The sequence below is a fragment of the Syngnathus typhle genome, linkage group LG15 (genome assembly GCF_033458585.1).
Source record: "Syngnathus typhle isolate RoL2023-S1 ecotype Sweden linkage group LG15, RoL_Styp_1.0, whole genome shotgun sequence".
Classification (NCBI taxonomy): Eukaryota; Metazoa; Chordata; class Actinopteri; order Syngnathiformes; family Syngnathidae; genus Syngnathus; species Syngnathus typhle.
This window is the reverse complement of record NC_083752.1, coordinates 4,101,961-4,120,387: the sequence shown is the minus strand read 5'-3', so window position 1 is coordinate 4,120,387 and position 18,427 is coordinate 4,101,961. Positions and strand designations below refer to the sequence as shown.

Genomic DNA, 18,427 nt, shown 5'->3' with positions numbered 1-18,427 from the left:
TCTGTTCCATAGTCACACACAAACTGGCTGACCTTTTGACTTCTTTATCAATGAAGACACAAATGAAATCAATCACAAGTATGGGTACAAAAAATGTTTTTTTTTTATGAATATCCTATTTACACACACATTCCTCCAGTTGTTTCCATGACGTGACGCATTTGTTGTATCGGCAGCTTTTTTCTCCCCTGCTTCTGTTGCTACAAGGTGTTGCTTTGTTAATGTCGCTGTTGCGTTGTCGTTTTTGGCGCTGCATTGTGTGTGGAGCGTCGTTGCATTGGATTCCTGCGTTTGTTGTGTTTGTTTTGCCACTGTATTGTAGGGTTAGGGTTGCGCACAGTGCCAGTGCGTAATGGGTGGAGTTTGGCCGCAGGATGAGTCATCTTCCAGTGTGGTGTCGTGATGAGGTCTTCATGGTTGTCTCAGTGTTGCTGCCTCTTGGACAGGTACCTACACACACACATGCAGAGACAAATGTGTGTGTGTACAGTGTAGAGGAGCTCTACATACGATTGCTTAAATATTTGAATTTTTCATCATGCGCTGGTGTTACCTCTCCCAGTGTTTGTGGTTAAGTGTGGTGAAGTCATCCAGTGCGGCGATCTCCTTCAGGTACTCGCTCAGCTTCTGGAGCTCCCGGTCCTTCTCGCGATTCATGTGCGCCTTCATGAACGGTCGGATCTGCAAACCACGCATCAGCGGTCGCAATAGGTCTGACATCACTTGAGGGCCACGGAAGCAGATTCCTACCTTCAGTCCGTTTTGCGGGTTCATCAGGAAATTGCGTCCAATGTCGTCAAACATGATGGTATTCTTGCGGCTGTAGAAGCGCTCGTACTTTCCCCAGATCACGCCCAGCGGTTTCACCTGCGCCGACGTATCGGTAGCATCACAAACGTGGACATGGCCAATACTTTTAGGGACAATTCCCTCACCTCGACGACGCCTCTTTTGGGTGTGTGCACGGTGATCATGGCGGCGCTGTCCAGCATAAAGGTGATCTTGTAGTTGGGGTTGTCAGTCACACCCAGCTCCTGAGACACACACACATAATGCCTTTTGTCATGCCTTGCCGTGTTCTCTTGTTGCCGTGTCTGCTCTGATTGGCTGAAAGAAGTCACATGGGTGTCTCAGCCATCAAGGTGACTGACCTTCATTTTGGCATCGATCCACTTCATACTGGTGGCGGCTGCAAGGAAACAAACGAGCAGAACGATGACGTCGACTCATCGGGGTGATGTCACGACGAGGTCATACGTACACCAGATGACAATGTCGTAATCTTCGTAGGCTGACGTCAGGAACTCATGAAGGTAAGGCCTCATCAGCTCCTGACCGGTCTCTGCAAACGACTTGTGATCTACACACATACGCACACACATACGTGTAAACATACACGCACACGAACCCATACACATGGCACTCACCAAACAAAGTGTAGTCCACGTCCAGGACCAGAAGTCTTTTCCCTTCCCTGGGGGAATTCATCTCCTCCACCTTGTAATCTTTAACGCGACGAGCAATCTTTGCCAGGTTCTCCTCTCTGCAAGCACGTGACAGTGGCTTGTTATTTGGATTTCTGACCACGCTGCACACGTCAACTAATGAAGTTGTCAGAAGCTGGAAGGGATCATTCATGCGTCTGACCTGTTCTCCACTTCGATGACCTCCTCCTCGATGTCAAAGTCGTTGACCACGTCGTCATTCTCGGGGGGCGGGGCCAAGACCTCCTCCTGCACAAGTCAGAATGGCACAAGTAGGAGACATAAGAGTTGAGAAGAACGATGGAGAAAGGGAAAACTGAGGAAAAACTCAGAGAGGGAGAAGACTGAGAACAAGAAAATGAAACAGAAGAGGAAAGGATCATGGAAAATCCAGTCCTACCAGGCCCTCCTCGCTGGTGCCCATCATCATGATCTTGGTGTTGTGCTTCAACTTGAGGGAGCCCAACTTCACTTGGTCCTCCGCTGCTTTTCCTGATGTCACAAGGCCAAGGCAAGAACCGGACGTGAAGATGAGAACACAAATCCCACCCAATCGGAAACCTCGACAATTCATTCACCTTTGACCTTGAGCCCGAGCAGCTTTTGCCTCTCAGGTAGCACGCCTGTCAAGGTCTTGATGGACTGCTTGAGGTCCATGACGGTGTCGTCCTCGCACAGGGACGTGATGGCGTACTCCTGCCCCCCCCATTTGATGATCACGGACACGGACATGGCTCAGACGCACGCACAAACGCGCTGCAAAAGCACAAGGTGAAATGAGACGCGGCCGGTATTGTTGATGTTTTTAGCCAAGGCGGCTAACTGGCTGACCAACCCGGCGGGCTAAGCGGGCGGCTAACCGCTAACATTAGCCGCGTGAACAAGCAGGCGAGCGCGTGCACTTACCGGTGTACTGAACGTCAGGATTTACCTGGCGGAGCGAGTTAGCACGTAATGCTAACATGAGACGCGGTCCAAACGGCCGGCAGGGAGTCCAATCGCTGGGTCTCTTTCATTCAGGTATCGACGATACGAGCGTGAAAGGGAGCTAAAAAAAAGACAGCAAAGAGATTTTTCCTGGCGCGCCGCCTTCAGCCGGTAGTGACGTAATGGCAAAGCCTGATCGTCATGGCAACCGCGACGCTCTCATAAATGACATCAAATCCCTTCCGGATGTTTAAATTTCCGCTTGTGTGTTTGAATATATTTCAGTACTATGCTTGTGGCAGTGAGATCTATTGTACACTGTTGAAACATCATTAAGCGAGCTATGTATTTTCGCGTGAGTGTCAAATGGGTTCCACAGTCGAGAGTTGGCGACCCTCATGGGGAAGGAAAAAGAAGTCATTGCAGGAGGCTGGCAGCGACTGCGCATGCGCGGAGTGCGCTACAGGCTCGCGTTTGAGACGCTGGGCTACTTGCTAGCTGGCTATCTGCCTTCCGCCTACGTACTAGAATGGCGTGTGGGCGAGATGCTCAAGACGCGTGGCTCGGCCGCCTCCTGTGAGCTCGACGCGGCTCGGTTAGGCCTTGGCCCGGCTAAAATGTTCCGTACCCTCGGCGGGGATCCAACGTGCACTCAAAACGCCGACGGCGGCCATCGCGCGTAAGTTGGACCTTCTCCGCCATTTTGAACAGGTCAAACGACGTGCCAGCCGGCCAAGCTGAAACAAGACAAGCGAGGCCCAAGTTATGTTGCCGAAATAAATGTGCCGCTAAAGCTGCTAGGACTTTATGAGCCTCTGGATACTTGTTTTATATTCGCGACTTTCTCGAAGTAGCGGTGTGACTTGTTTGTGTGACGTCACACTTTGATGAGCTAGCTAGTTTGCGGCTAGGCTATTCTAGCTGTTAGCTGGACTTGCCTGCTCACGGCTGCTCGCTTAAGTAGTCAGTGTTGTTGTGCGATCGTGATTAAATTACATGAGAGACTTGTTGTGAAATGGCGTTTCAGCGAGTCAAACGAATTATTGTTTGGTTTATTCAATGAATGCCAATGTAGCGTCGGAATCAGACAGACGGAGAGGTTACTCGAGTTCATATCGGCATCAGCGCTAGTCACTGTTCATCCGCCGTGAAAGTGTCACAGCCCGTTTACTTAAACAATTTGTGTCGAAGTACTCGGATTAAGTGATCAAAATACTGCGGACGACCGCGGTGATGTTACGCAAGCAGCATCGGCACTTGACTATTAGGTAACACCACATCCTCAGCAGCATTTTGTCATTCAGGCCTGCTACCCGTAAGGAGTTTTAGCGCAATATTTTAATCCTTGATTTGTTCTTGTTCGGGCGATTTCTTTTCACATCCCACACCTTAAGATATTTAACATAAATAAAATCTTTAACAGATCATATATTAACAGTAAATGTTTTTGTTTAGATCTTTGACAGATCAAGTTTTTTTCACACATGACGATTAAAAAAAACAAAAACAGCTTAGGTCGTATTGTGTGTGTGTGTGTGTGTGTGGTGTGCTCCAATAATGTCAACACAGAGCACCCTTCACATTCAAATTCTTTTGCACTGCCAATTTTTAGGCAGAGGTTTTGCATGATGTGTGATCTCGCCAAAGCCACAACAAACGCTCACAGTTCCTGAAGGTAACGCAAGCTTTGTTGTTATGCCGCAGCGCCATCTGCCAGATCGTCCCATCCTAGTGGTGCGCCGCGCCCACCATCGGGGGCGGCCATGGCTGTGAAGGAGCGCGTGGAGGCGGTGCTGAATGTGGGCCTGCGGGTGCCTAGCATCATGCTGCTGGATGTGCTGTACCGCTGGGACGTGAGCTCATTCTTTCAGAAGATCCAGCGCTCCAGCCTGTCCAACAACCCCCTCTTCCAGTACAAGTACCTGGCACTCTACCTGCACTATGTGGGTCAGTACCATGGACATTCAAGTGTTTTAAAAAAATAAAAATTCCCCTCCCGCTACATTATGCCTGTGCGCACGCACACACACTTATGCATCTGACGTGTGTGTGTTACAGGTTACATCCTGAGCCTGGTGCTGCTCACGCTGCCTCGTCAGCACCTGGTCAAGCTTTACCTCTACGTACTCACGGCTCTGCTGCTCTTTGCTGGCCACCAGGTGTCCAGGTACGTGCACACACCGGGAACAGACATGAGACGGGACTGCAACGCATCTATTTTGTGTTGTGGTCAGGGATTACGTGCGCAGTGAGCTGGAGTCGGGCCACGAGGGCGCCGTGTACCTGGAACCGCTCTCCATGAACCGATTCACCACAGCGCTCGTGGGTGAGAGCGAGCGATAAATGTCCGGGTGTTTTATTTTTATCTGCTTAAAAATAGACTGCAGAATAACAGTTATGTGCGGCGCCTGCTGTTCTCAGGTCAGCTTGTGGTGTGCACGCTGTGCTCATGCGTGATGCAGACCAAACGCATCTGGCTGTTCTCCGCCCACCTGCTTCCCCTGGTGGCCCGGCTGTGCCTGGTGCCCATGGAGACCATCGTGTTCATCAACAAGTTCTCCATGATCTTCACGGGCCTGGAGGTCATCTACTTCCTGGCGTCCAACCTGCTGGTGCCATACAACCTGGCCAAAACGGCCTACCGCGAGCTGGCTCAGGCAAGTCAGCGACCTGTGTCCAGCGACCACGCCGTACCCTAATGGATGTAAGCCACGATTGGGCTGAGTTTGTCTTGGGCTTGGGTGTCCAGGTGGTGGAGGTGTATGGTCTTCTGGCTCTGGGCATGTCCTTGTGGAACCAATTGGTCCTGCCTGTGCTCTTCATGAGCTTCTGGCTGCTGCTCTTCGCCTTGCAGATCTACTCCTACTTCAGCACCCGGGACCAGCCCACTTCCAGGGAGAGGCTGCTCTTCCTCTTTCTCACCAGGTGCGTGCCACGGCGGGCTGAGCTGCGGCCGAAGCATGTTTGTGACCTGTGTATGACCCCTGTGCAGCGTGGCCGAGTGCTGCAGTACGCCCTACTCGCTACTGGGCCTGGTCTTCACAGTCTCCTTCATCGCCCTGGGTGTCCTCACGCTCTGCAAGTTTTACCTGCAGGGCTACCGGGCCTTCATCAACGATAACACCATGCACAGGTGGGACACTTCACCTTTCACACATCAGTTATATACACTTTTCAGTCCCACTCACACCCCTAGACTGTTTGTGCACATGCACAGGGGCATGACGGAGGGCATCACTCTGCTGATCCTGGCCGTCCAGACGGGCCTGATTGAGCTGCAGGTGATCCACCGGGCCTTTCTGCTGTCCATCATTCTGTTCATCGTGGTGGCCTCCATCCTGCAATCCATGCTGGAGATCGCCGACCCCATCGTTCTGGCGTTGGGAGCCTCCAGGGACAGGTACGGGGTCCCGCGCGCCGCCTGCACACTTGGTTGCCCGTCATTCTGCGCTTCAGCCGCCGCCCTTGTCGCGCTTCCCGCCAGGAGTTTGTGGAAGCACTTCCGAGCCGTGTCGCTGTGCCTCTTCCTGCTGGTCTTCCCGGCCTACATGGCTTACATGATCTGTCAGTTCTTCCACATGGACTTCTGGCTCCTCATCATCATCTCGTCCTCCATCCTCACGTCACTGCAGGTTGGCGGGGCAGGCGTGTGTGTGTGAGAGTGAGTGACATGAAGTGTGTGTGTGTGTTTTGGATTTTTATATATTTGCGATTGTGGGAGTGTGGGCTCTGAATGTCGAACCGGTGTCACTGAGTGTGCATATGCTTTCAGGTGCTGGGCACTCTGCTTATCTACGTGCTTTTCATGGTGGAGGAGTTCCGCAAGGCTCCGGTGGAAAACATGGATGAGGTCATCTACTACGTCAACGGGACATACAGGCTGCTGGAGTTTTTGGTACGCACGCGCATGCACACATAAACGAACGCACGTATGGCAGTATGTGTGTGTCACAGCAACGCGTGTCCATCAGGTGGCGGTGTGCGTGGTGTGCTACGGCGTGTCGGAGACTGTGTTTGGCGAGTGGAGCGTGATGGGCGGCACCATCATCCTGGTGCACTCCTACTATAACGTGTGGCTGCGGGCACAGCTGGGCTGGCAGAGCTTCTTGCTGCGCCGCGACGCCGTCAACAAGATCAAGAGCCTCCCCACCGCCAGCCCGGCGCAACTGCAACGACACAACGACATCTGTGCCATCTGCTACCAGGTCACTCAGCCGCCTTGTCTTCACGTTTGTGTTGCCACCACCCACCCGTTGGTGACGTGTCGGTGTGGTCCATTGCGTAACGTCTGGTTGTGGCTGTGTGTGGACTTATTCCTTCAGGACCTGAGCAGTGCCGTCATCACGCCCTGCAGCCATTTCTTCCATGCGGGCTGTCTGAAGAAGTGGCTGTATGTGCAAGAGACGTGTCCTCTCTGTCACGCGCAACTCAAGAGCCAAGCGGCAGCTGACGCGCCACCGGCCAGTCACGTGTGTGCGAGACAGGAAGAAGTCGGCGAGGAGAAGGCGGAGGATGAAGGAGCTCCGTCTCAGTCTTGTGCATCCTCTGACACGCCCCCTTCACCTTCGGCTTCCTGTTTGGAAGGAGGTGCCAAACCGGTGGGCGGAGCCTCGGCCCAACCCAGCAACCTATCGCATGATCCTGAGTCGGCGCCTCAAACAAAGACGTCGAATGACATAACAGGGGATGTCGTTGCCAATTGAACATGCGTGTTCCCAGCACTCAAAGCATCCGCCTGGTCTGTTCGCCATAACTTTTGATGTAGTGGACTGAGATAGTTCGTGAAGTCCTCTATTGGAAATCCCGTCACTGTGATCGGGGAGTCGGGAATGAGCAGGTGATTGTGCACACGGCCACCGCATTGGCAATCTTTTGCCCGTCTCCCGACTTGGCCAATGGCGAGCATGAGATTTTGATGATGTTGACAACGTTGACGCATGCTTGAGCGTAAACGCCTGCACGGTGACCAAAACATCTTAAGCATCTTACTTCCCTGATGTTCTCAAAACCGCCGACGCCATTTTGTTCCGGGCGTGGACACGGCGACAGTTTGCACTGATGTCATTTCTACAACTGTGACTTTACCTTTGCCCCTCCTCAACCCGGCACGTATGACGCGTCCCCCCCCCCCCCCCCAGCTGGTTTGATCACTCCACTGTCAGGAGTGGGAGCAGCAGGACGCAGACGCCGCCCGTTACCTTCACACAGTGTTAGCGGGGGTTCAGAATGAATACATGCTCCATGAGCTATGTATGATGAACACCTGCAAGTCTTTTTTTTTTTTTTTCTTTTTCAAGAAATTAAATGTAAACTTTGTTTTGCGCTCGAATTTTTTGAAGGACTCAAATGAGGATGACGTCGGAGCTGACTGCCAGTATGCACTTGTGATTTTTACAATGAGAAGGTGCCCCAAAAGTAAAAGGTCAACTGTCGATGTAAATAAATGATGAATGCTAATTCAAACTCGTTCATGATCATTGAAAAAATGCTCTCAAGTCCAAGCTTGAGGCGTTTGGCGTCACGTGATCACCTGCCTATTGAATCAGATGACTTCATATCCCACCATTCTGTGGCGCTCTGATGTGTGATGTCAACGAGGTGCAACTTGACAGGTCAGCCACAAGGTGGTGCTGCAGGCTCAGCTTCAGGTGAGTTTCCAAGTCACTTTTCTTCGAAAGACGACTGGAACGTTCCCAAATATATAATTTTTATACATTAGTCACACTGTCCAAGAGTTTTTAATGTAACAATGCTGCATGCAGTTTGCAGGACATAATTGAATCTAGCTTTCCAGCATATTTGTATTGTATCCTCCCTAATAAAAGGGTCATGTGTGCGTGCGTGTGTGTTGTCAATGTGCAAGCCGCGACTAACATGGGAGCAGATGTCATCTTTGGCTCTTGGCATATGGGTGAGGTCTCCAGGGAACCCGGAGTTTCGAGTCGACAAAATGCAACTCGGATCCCAGCGGGGCTAGTGGCCAGGTAACCCCTAAAATAAAATTCTGATTGGTACTAATTAAAACATGTCAAGGTATTTGATGTATTTAAGAGGGGTGAGTTCTATGGGCGTTTGGTGGGACCCTACAAATAGGTAGTAATAGAATGAATCTACCCGGTTTGTGTTGAAGAGGCGTGGCCACGACTGCTGCCCCCCCCCCCCCCTTCCCATTAGCGGCACCTCCCATCTAACTCTTCATCACCATCCTCGCAAGAGAAGTTCAAGGGGAACCTTGAGGAACGGAAGATCCCTCCCGTGATGAAGAGGACACGGTGACTACTTTGAGGCCACGCGTTTTGCTACGTGAAGCAGGAAGAGGCTCCGCCCTCCTTGGTTGGGAGCTATTAGCGCGACGAAGTGGCGGTTCGGGTCCGAGCCGGTCGGCGAGCGCAGCTGACTTGAGGTGCGCGCATGTTCGGCAGCAGCCTGAAGGAGGAGCCTCCGCTGGGCAATATGGTCCAAGTGGCGGGCATGAACGCAGCCCGGGGATGGATGCTGGGGTGTCCGCAGGGGGGCAGCGGCGGCCTGCTGGACGCCAACATCGCCGCGCAGAGGTCAGGATCCTCGATTTGGATGAGCGACACTAAGTTTGCGTCCAGGAGAAATAAAACACAGACGCACAACTCATGTTTTGTGTTTGTGTTGAATGTTTCCACGTGCGATTTGGACGGGCTGGGCTGGGCGTCCGTGTGCAGCGGCGTTGCAGTGGGTCGAGCGCACTTCGAGAAGCAGCCACCCTCCAACCTGCGCAAGTCCAACTTCTTTCACTTCGTCGTGGCGCTTTATGACCGCCAAGGGCAGCCCGTGGAAGTGGAGAGGACCAACTTCATCGACTTCATCGAGAAAGACAAGGTACGCATCATCACGCATTTTTTATTTCTTTGCATCTGTCAATAGTTTGTGCTGAAATGCCACCTCACCACACACACGCACCCTAAAAAAAATATAATTGCTGTCGTTGTGTGTGTGGTGTGCACGTGCAGGAAAGTGCGGGCGAGAAGACCAACAATGGCATACACTACAGGTTGCAGCTGCTCTACACCAGTGGTCAGTCGCTCGCTTTTATATACAGTGTGTGTGTGTGGGGGGGGGGGGGGGCGTCTTTTTGCACGTAATATCATGAAATGTTTATACGTAGACCTCCGTGCAAAGACGAGTGTTGTGAAAATGATGAGAACAAACTTTGTGCCGCTCCTGTGCAGGTATCAGAACGGAGCAAGACTTTTATGTCCGACTCATTGACTCCGCCAGCAAACAGGTGAGCTCTCCTTCTTGTGACATATGTGGACGTGTACCACAGTCATGTTAACGAACGACCTTTTGTTTTGAATGATTCACCATAATATAGCTTAAAGATATAATAGCAGTTGAGTTGAGGTGCTTGTGGTTCTTCCCAGCCCATTGTCTACGAGGGCCAAGACAAGAACCCCGAGATGTGTCGGGTATTGCTCACGCACGAAATCATGTGCAGGTCAGACTCACTCGTCACAGTAGTTCGAGAGCCCTTCAAACAACTCTACTCCATCTGTGTGTGTGTGAGGTGTGATAAAAGTCTGACGGAAAAGTGCGCTGACAGTGTGAAGCGAAACATCTCCACCACAACTCTATTTCTGTCTGCGCTCGCTCCTTTCATGTGCGCTCGCTAACAGCTGTTTTGTCTCTTTTCAGCCGCTGCTGCGACAAGAAGAGCTGCGGCAATCGCAACGAGACGCCCTCAGACCCCGTCATCATCGACAGGTACGCTAGCGTGTGTCACCTTTGCGTGTGCGCACACTCTGACATCTGCGTTGGCTTCTTGAAAATGATGCTTACATGTGATGTCACCGTCAACACACAACAGATTACACAAACATACACACTAGTCATGCATACGTGCACACACATACATGTACTGCACACGCATCTATGTCACAACACACACTTATCCCAGTAAAATGGGTCACCAGAATTTGTTATGCTTGAAGTTTTAAAAAAAAAATCGCAGTGTGTAGAGCAGAGAGCATGATGGGAGATGTCAGGGTAGGTGGCAGAGATGGAATGTCAAGGTTACCGTGGATACCGTGGGAGACTTCCTGTCACTGGCCATTCACAGATTCGCATTGCAACACACACACTCATCTCTCTTTCACACACATGTAAACACACTAGCCAAACACAGACAGACACACACACACATAGAGTGCATGAGACTCTTTAGGAGTCAAGCAGGCGTGTGATAGGATATGTTGCATCTCGTTGACCTTTGATTAACCCCGAGCGAGACGGATTAAATGGGCCACACACGTGCATGTGAAAGTGAAACTTTCCATTCATTGCAAAAGTTCGAAAAAGACACGAGGTGTGTGTTCGAGGCAACCGTGCAGTAAGTCACGCGATTAAATGTGGATTGATGGCTATGTTGAGGAACTTAGTCAACACACAGCTAAAGCATGCTGAGCTCATCAATGATGTCACTCTGCATGTGTGTGTGTGTGTGACCTGTGCATTTGTCACTGTTGGTGTGTAACATATCTTGGGTTAGTTGGTTGGGGTTAAGAGGGGTCGCGGCCCAAGGAAAAGATGACAGGAAACTCGGAAGGGAAGATGAGCACACATGCGGCGCCGCTTCTCACGCGCTAAAAGCAGGATGACGGCGATGAAGATGAAGATGAGGAAGAAGACGAAGACAAGGAGGAGGAAGTTGAGGGGGAGGACAGAGAGCAAGATGAGGATTTCAAGTCAGCGTATGGAAAGGTGTGCACGGAGGACGAGAAGCTTTGCTTTGTTTCCCAGGATAAAACCACCATGGGGAGGGTCTGTCAATCAAAGAGCTCCATTAGGGAAGGGGGGGGCGAGGGGGCTGTCAATCATTTGGCGGAGGAGTTAGAGGAGGAGGGACTCTATTAAATGATCTCTTCATCTTTTCCGCCTTTGTCTTCCACGCACACACCTCCATGGTGAAGATTGTGAAGCTGCATTTTAATGGATGATTATGTTTTATCGCACACACACACACAGAGCGTGTGTGTGTGTACAAGCGTGTGAGACGGGATGGTGGCTTGACATGTGCGCTCATTTAGCGACCTTGCAAAGGTCAAGTCACCTCAATAGAAAGCGCCCTGTCAGCACACTTTAATCCGGGCACGCTTGCAGAGAAGCTTGTAGGAGCGGAAGTCAACTGGCCACAATTACCGTGACTGGCGACCAATCCAGGGAGCGAAACATAGAGACCAATCAGAGGGCTTCCCAACTCGGGAAGCACCTGCCAACAACTCTGCTTGCTGGGTGTTTTAGTTTGGGGTAGCGTGGTTATTCTTAGCTCAGCGACAGCCTAGTGAGTCTTTTGGGAATACAACGGGCATGCACGCATTGAGTGGAAGCTCATGGAATTCCCCAGGAAGTTCCCCTTCCCTCCCTCACTCTGTTGCCGTCATGAGACGTTCTGCAAAAATAAAAATCTGCATGAAGATCTGTGCTTGCTTGCTGATGTCACGTTACAGTAGACACTTGGACATGCTTTTTTGCATCCGTGGGTGTGCTGCTCTGAGGGTAGCAAAGGTCAAAGGCCATGTTATCACTGGAACATGATCGAATGTTGGGGGGGTTGTCAGGGTAGCTGAGCGCTGCTCCCCCCCCCCCCCCCCCCCACAGTCATTGAAGCTTTTATAATTGCCTGCTTTAATTGGAGGCTTCTTAACGACTGCACACTCATGCAAGCCATTTATGCGCTGTGTGTGCGCACCCCATAGTTGAGGCCAGATAGGGTCAATTTTGTGTGTGTGGGGGGTTGAAATGAAGCCGACGAGAGGATGAAAGATAAAAAAAAAAAAATTGTGTGCCTGTGTGCTGGGGTTATGCTAAATGCAAGATCACATTTTGGTGGCCATGTTGTGTTTACAAATTATGGTTAGGGTAAAGATGGAACAGATGAATGGCATTCCCACTTTTTTTTTTTTTTTTTTTTTTTAAACTTGACCTAGCAAAGAGAGCTTTTTGTTGCCTTGCAAGACGCTGCAAACTTTCCCATTTCCTTGATTGCACTTGGAATACGTGCGCAAGGAGGACCGGACAGGGGGAGGTCGCAGGAGGTCAGTGTGGCTGTCCTACGCCGTGATAGGCTGTCACCCGGGTAGCAGAGGTCATCGTAATTAGCCAGGCGCTTCGTGTTCCAGGCCGGCCCGAGCTCGTTAACGCGCGCTTTGACGCGGCCGCCTGCCACGCCGGCCGACTTACCTCCGCTTTGTTCTCACTCCGAGCAGTTGAACCTCCGAGAGGAAATCGCGCAATGATGTCTGTAAAAACGCTTGCCAAAGAACGATGCCAAGTAACACGAGGAAGCCGCGAGATGTGACAAGACGCAAATAAGCCTTCGCAGATCAGCTCCCCGTGAACAAAAAGGAGCAACTTGACGCCTCCCGAGGATGCAAGTGTTTTCCTACCGCCACGTATCGCATTTGAACATGATCAAGTTAACGCGACCAGCTTCCCACATGAAGGTGCACCGTTTGATTTGGCAAAAGGAAACAATTGCTTTCGTTCCCGTTTGGGTTTCGCATGCTGCCGAATACTTGACGAGAAGCCCTTTGTTGTGTTTTGTCATCTTGCCGTGTGTCTGGATAGGTTCTTCCTCAAGTTTTTCCTCAAGTGCAACCAGAACTGCTTGAAAAACGCCGGAAACCCGCGAGACATGAGGAGGTTCCAGGTACGGGGGCTCTTGCGTGCGTGCGTGTGTGTGCGCTACAAAAGTATCTTTTCCACACACACTGACAGGAAGTGAGAAAAAGGATGATGTCCCATTCACGCTTTTCTTTAACGAAGCTGTTGCACGGCGTCAGAGAGAGCGAGAGAGAGAGCGAGAGAGAGAGGGTGTCTGACAGCAGCAGCGTGTGAGCGCAACCGCGCGTGTGCCTAATTGTGCCGCTATTGTAGTGAAACCAGCGGAGACAGCTCTGTTTCTGTGGGAGATCATTAAGGGCCGGACCCTTCACCGGCACGGCTCCGTACCACCGCAAAACACGCGTGTCTTATGGGTGTCAGATTTGGCGCAAGCAGTAGCTTCAGGCGCTTCTTCTACTTCGCTAGTTTTGGAGTCGTGAGGTGGAAGAAGAAAGCAACGGCAAAAAGTTCCACAGTCTGACAAAAAGAAACATTTACTGAGTCTTCTTCTTCTACCCGTGCTGAATAATGGCCATCCAAATTCCTCAATTGCCCTTCGCCAGGTGGTGGTGTCCACGACAGTGAGCGTGGACGGTCACGTGCTTTCCGTGTCCGACAACATGTTTGTCCACAACAACTCCAAACATGGCCGCCAGGCCCGGAGGCTCCAGCCGGCCGCCGCCACGCCGTCGTACCTCCTCCATGGTAACGCATGACACTACGCTACACAACATGAGTGCTTTGTGTGTGTGGGGGTGTGTATCATGAGCAGCAGATGGTTGATGGGTTAATCCTATCAGGTGATTCCTGTCCCTCCATCTGGCTCAACACACACACACACAATGTATGTAACGCTGTGTGTGTGCGGAGTAGGGGCCTCACCGTGCATCCGCGCCATCAGCCCCGGAGAGGGTTGGACCAGCGGGGGTGCTACGGTCATCGTCATCGGGGAAAACTTCTTTGACGGCCTGCAGGTCATCTTCGGATCGGCGACAGTGTGGAGTGAGGTAAGGCCACGCGGCGCTCAGTATCAGTGGAGAAAATGAAAATGCCAAATTATCCGTTTACCTCCTCTTGTCTTCCTCTTGCAGCTGATCACGCCACACGCCATCCGCGTGCAGACGCCGTCGCGGCACATTCCCGGCGTGGTGGAGGTCACCCTGGCCTACAAGTCCAAACAGTTCTGCAAGGCCATGCCGGGACGCTTCATCTACACGGGTATGAAAAAAACATTAGGCCCATCATCTCTTTGAGTCTTGTTTAACTGTCTTTTAATATGTGCCCTGCGAAGCTCTCAACGAGCCCACCATCGATTATGGCTTCCAAAGACTACAGAAGGTCATCCCTCGCCACCCTGGAGACACTGACAACCTGCCAAAGGTGCATGCGCACGCGGGGCAGCGAGCCGTATGAGAGGATTAACAGCAAACAGATGATTGAGGAATTGCTCAATGAATATTTTGATCTGCATATGTTTTAAGCGTGCATCCACACACTCATTTAGACACTGCACACACAAAAACACACATGCCCTTCCCCTGATATGACTTGACTCCCAGTGATGATGTCAGGTTGGATGTTGAGGTCATGGCTTAGTTTAAAGACAAAGCGATCAAATGAGCTCATCTGTTTGCGTATGTGGAATGACATCATGATCACGGGAGGGAGATAATGGCGTCTCGCCAGCTACCAAATAATTAAAATCTTTTTTTTAAACTCTTTATTCCCCCCCAGGAGGTCATCCTGAAGCGAGCGGCCGATCTGCTGGAGGCGCTCTACGCCCTGCCGCACAGCGACCAGGTCAGCTCACGTCACGCCTAGCTAATTGGGGCACACCAATGTCACGTGACATATGTGGTTTGTGCAGGAAGCGTCGGCGAAGCGAGCGGCGAACATTGCGGAAGCTCTGTACAGCGTTCCGCGAGGCCACGCCCAGCTGTCTGGCACCGCCCACCCCGACGCAACAGGTGTGAGCTCATTCGCCGGGCAGCGATGCGTCAACGTGACCGAGCCCTCGCAGACCGATCGGGGTGCGTGCGTTTCCAAATCCTACCCGCCACCGGTCCTTTCCCCCTAATCCTAAACCACCCTCAGGTTTCGTCCGGCCCGGCGGCGGTAATGGACTATCACCTCACGCGTACGCATCTGCCAGCTCCACGCCGCTGCATGCCGGCTACTCGCACGCACGCACGCCATCGCCGCACGCGTATATCAGCAACGCTGCTGTTAGCAACCTGGGAGCATCGCCCACCTTCATCAACGCATCGACCGCCAACTCGCCTTACGCCGGTGAGTCCGCATCTCCTGCCCTTGACGTATTCCATCAATGCTAATAATGTGCGTGCATGCAGTGGTCCCTTCCAGCCCCACGATGGCGTCGTTAACGTCTTTGCCCGCCAACTGTTCGGCATCGTCAACAGCGGTGGGCGTGTTCTCATTCTCGCCCGCCACGTTGGTGTCGGCCGCCGTCAAGCAGAAGTCAGCCTTCGCGCCGGTAGTCAGACCTCAGTCGTCGTCGCCGCTGCCACCATCTTGTAGCAACGCCAGCGGACTGCAAGGTGATGCAATGACACTAATTGACCGTCAGGACGTCGTCACATTTTTTTTTTGCATGTCTGCATGTATTCCCGTGTTTTTGCACAGATGTCAACTTTGCGGAGCCCGTGAAGTTCTCATCGGGCGCGCTTCAAGGGCTGGCGTTCAGTTAAAGTAGGTCTTCCAGGAAATCGTTTGTGTCCCGATTTTGGAAAACCTGTTGCTTTTTCTTCTTTTTCTAAAAGTGCTGTTTGTCTTCCTCTTGCTTGTGGCGGCCGTCCCAGGAAGCCCCGCCTCCCCAGTGTCAAGGTGATGTACGTTTGAGTCACCTTTTGTCTTCCTTTGCACTCTCCATTTTGGTGCCTCGGTGATGCTGCGCCATCTTTAGCAACAGCAGCCTCGTCCACGCACTTCCATTTGACACCATGATTTGTGCATGAAAGGGAAGTTTTGCTTCTTGGTGTTCATTCTCTTGCTTTGTTGTGGGTGGAGGACAATATAAAACACTTTTCTATTCTTTTTTTCCACTTTGGAGTGTAAATGAAAAGTACACTTTTGTGGCATTGAATTAAACTTTCCCGTCTGTGATTTTGGCACCGCATCATTTTGTTGATTTTTGCTGTCTCATTTCAGCTTAATCCCAAGTTTGCATGATTCTACTCAGCGGACACTTCATTAGGTACACTGTCAAATGGCATCCGATGCAGAAATTGCGCCGTTTCGAAGCTAACAGCGTCTACTTGACAGAATCGGAGATGTGCGTGTGCGTGAAGTCATCCATTAGCTAATGGATGTCTTTGCTCGATTCTTTTATCGTCTCGTCCGCCATCAGTTTGCTGTTGTCGCGCCTTAAGCAAAATGCACGAGTTTGCGAGTCGAACGTATGCAAATGCTCAAACGAGTCAGCCGAACAAAGTGTTGCTTTTTACACGCTCGCGTTGCTTTTAGCACACTTGAGTGGACAGAAGAGCAATAATATGAGATGATTGTTGTCGATTTGGACTCATCAAAGAGGAACTATTTCCATGTGAAGACTCCGTTAGCTGCCGGCATTCCTTTTTGGAGGACAATGCACGCGACGTGCTCGACTTCAAACTGATCAAATCCATCAGTGATGACACTCCAAAGGGACGCACGCGCACGCACTCACCGAATAGTCACTTAAGAGCAGTGTCGGAAATCGATGCGGGAACGCTAGCTCACAACAATTATCATTCTTTCGCTCTAGAGCGTTTCTCTTCTTGGGAAAAATGGCTTTTGCCTCCTCCTCCTCCTCCTCCTCCCCATGATGATGAGGGTTAGGGTATCAACCAAACGCACTTGTGCTTTTCTGGTTGACACCTAATGAGGTGGGACACGTACACATACACACACACACACGGGAATAACAATGAGGACAAATGAAAGTGCGAAAACTTGCCTGAGTGTCTCTTTTAATTTGGATCTGATTTAATGAGAGCAAATCCAACATCATAGGTGTGCGTATAGGAGTGAGAAGGGAGTGGTGGGGGGTGCGTCGACAGATGCTGGGAGCGAACAAGAACAACTCGCAAACATCACACACCAGCAGGATGGAAATAGAAACATGGGCGGGAGGGGGGGGGGGTGCATTTGTGTGAGTGCATGAGTGTTTGTGACTGAGTTTGTGTGTCAGGGCTGTTCAGAATTCATCATCACGATTTACAAAATCTTACCGGTCAGTCTTGTCAGTGACGGCAACGTGATGTTAGTTGCTTGACTAATGTGTGTGTGTGTGTGTGTGTGTGTGTGCGCGTGCGTGCGTCTGTGTGTGTGTGTGTGTGTGTGTGTGTGCGTGCATGCGTGCATGCGTGCCTGCTTGGGTGCCGTGTGCAGTAAGAGAAGTGAAAGTGCCCCAAACAGACTTCAACTGTTTTCTTTTTATAAACTGCAGCTGGTGTTTGTGCGTTGCTACTTTTAGATTCATCGTTGAAAAATATAGTTTGAATTCGTTTTTAGGGTGGCTTTTTTTTTTTTTTTGTCGTCATGACATTTTTCCAATTAATTTTAGTATAGACTGATCAACAAATTAATTTGATGAAAATTTCCTACAGTTCCTTCACCCTTCCAAACAGTCGCATGGCGTTGCGAGAAGTCATTGGAATGAATTATAATAATAATAGATAATAATGAATTATTGAATTTTCTGTTGCTGTCACTCAGGGGGAACATGTGAGCTGTGGCCAACAGCAGCACATGCAATACATGAGTCTACTCAGTTTTAATTCTTAATACATATTCCCACATGTAAGGGAATTAAATAAGTGTACTGTAAAAGCCATTAAAGAATGATTGCTTCCGGTACCTGCAACATAGACGACGCATGTTGACACACGCAGCCACATTCCTGCATGGGCGCGCCTACACAACACCTTTGGGCGCGCTTGTTACACTGAGCCTCGCACACGCCGCTCGTCGTCCTGGGAAAGACGTGCCGGCCGATGCCGAGGCTCCAAAGTCAACTTCGAAAAAGGCCTCGTACTTTGCCGAGGTTCCCGCAAGCGGAAATCCGAGCTGGCTGATCAGCTGCGGGTTAAGCGGCTGCTTCTGTGCCTGACGGAGTCTTCGCGTCATGGACAGAGGATGTTTGTCGGAGGAAGCGGTGGCGGATGCCTGTAAGGACGGAGACCCCGCCACCAAGGTCACGTATCGTCCGGGGTATTTCTGGGCTTGCCAGGTACGGGGCTTATGCTAATGAGAAAGTGACGTCATGGGAGCGTGTCTTTGCTGGCTTTAGGACTACATGATGCAGCAGACCATGCTGAGGGTCAAAGATCCCGCTCGCTCCCTTGACTTCTACACACGAATCCTCGGAATGACGTCAGTGC

The 18,427-nt window shown here is 51.1% G+C and overlaps 4 protein-coding genes across 8 annotated transcripts in view; 3 read left to right on the top strand and 1 right to left on the bottom strand.

Annotated features, from left to right (window-relative positions):
* Positions 1-28: 28 nt before the first annotated feature.
* ublcp1 (ubiquitin-like domain containing CTD phosphatase 1) lies at positions 29-2,595 on the bottom strand. Of its 2 annotated transcripts, none has more exons than XM_061299127.1 (11): positions 2,416-2,595; positions 2,063-2,240; positions 1,885-1,976; positions 1,648-1,733; positions 1,428-1,543; positions 1,262-1,360; positions 1,152-1,189; positions 936-1,034; positions 751-867; positions 554-681; positions 29-450 (listed from the first exon to the last, which is right to left on the bottom strand). In XM_061299127.1, the coding sequence occupies exons 2-11, from the start codon at positions 2,214-2,216 to the stop codon at positions 423-425; spliced, it is 957 nt and encodes a 318-aa protein (XP_061155111.1). In that variant the 5' UTR covers positions 2,217-2,240; positions 2,416-2,595; the 3' UTR covers positions 29-422. The 2 variants fall into 2 exon arrangements, with proteins under 2 accessions (XP_061155111.1, XP_061155109.1); XM_061299125.1 differs by having other exon boundaries at positions 2,391-2,594.
* Positions 2,596-2,852: 257 nt separating this feature from the next.
* LOC133167925 (RING finger protein 145-like) lies at positions 2,853-7,874 on the top strand. 2 transcript variants are annotated; one of them, XM_061299064.1, is made up of 12 exons: positions 2,853-3,090; positions 4,116-4,358; positions 4,470-4,578; positions 4,646-4,737; positions 4,833-5,068; positions 5,266-5,336; positions 5,404-5,544; positions 5,629-5,811; positions 5,896-6,043; positions 6,184-6,306; positions 6,383-6,616; positions 6,734-7,874. In XM_061299064.1, exons 2-12 carry the CDS (start codon positions 4,175-4,177, stop codon positions 7,112-7,114), a joined length of 1,902 nt encoding a protein of 633 aa, XP_061155048.1. In that variant the 5' UTR covers positions 2,853-3,090; positions 4,116-4,174; the 3' UTR covers positions 7,115-7,874. The 2 variants fall into 2 exon arrangements, with proteins under 2 accessions (XP_061155048.1, XP_061155047.1); XM_061299063.1 differs by having other exon boundaries at positions 2,854-3,090; positions 5,161-5,336.
* Positions 7,875-8,616: 742 nt separating this feature from the next.
* On the top strand, positions 8,617-16,169 carry LOC133167930 (transcription factor COE1-like). 3 transcript variants are annotated; one of them, XM_061299073.1, is made up of 17 exons: positions 8,617-8,965; positions 9,107-9,263; positions 9,395-9,458; positions 9,614-9,669; positions 9,809-9,882; positions 10,080-10,148; positions 13,011-13,092; positions 13,610-13,751; positions 13,920-14,053; positions 14,138-14,264; positions 14,338-14,426; positions 14,781-14,846; positions 14,914-15,013; positions 15,141-15,335; positions 15,398-15,604; positions 15,690-15,755; positions 15,827-16,169. In XM_061299073.1, exons 1-16 carry the CDS (start codon positions 8,823-8,825, stop codon positions 15,752-15,754), a joined length of 1,770 nt encoding a protein of 589 aa, XP_061155057.1. In that variant the 5' UTR covers positions 8,617-8,822; the 3' UTR covers position 15,755; positions 15,827-16,169. The 3 variants fall into 3 exon arrangements, with proteins under 3 accessions (XP_061155057.1, XP_061155058.1, XP_061155056.1); XM_061299074.1 differs by having other exon boundaries at positions 14,914-15,076; positions 15,467-15,604; XM_061299072.1 differs by having other exon boundaries at positions 14,914-15,076.
* A 1,772-nt stretch (positions 16,170-17,941) lies between these two features.
* The window catches only part of LOC133167972 (lactoylglutathione lyase-like), a 7,514-nt gene continuing 7,028 nt past the window's right edge, over positions 17,942-18,427 (top strand). The window contains exons 1-2 of the mRNA XM_061299158.1: positions 17,942-18,240; positions 18,337-18,419. Of these exons, the coding sequence (XP_061155142.1) occupies positions 18,172-18,240; positions 18,337-18,419 (152 nt within the window). The 5' untranslated portion in view covers positions 17,942-18,171. The remainder of the gene's footprint in view (positions 18,241-18,336; positions 18,420-18,427) is intronic.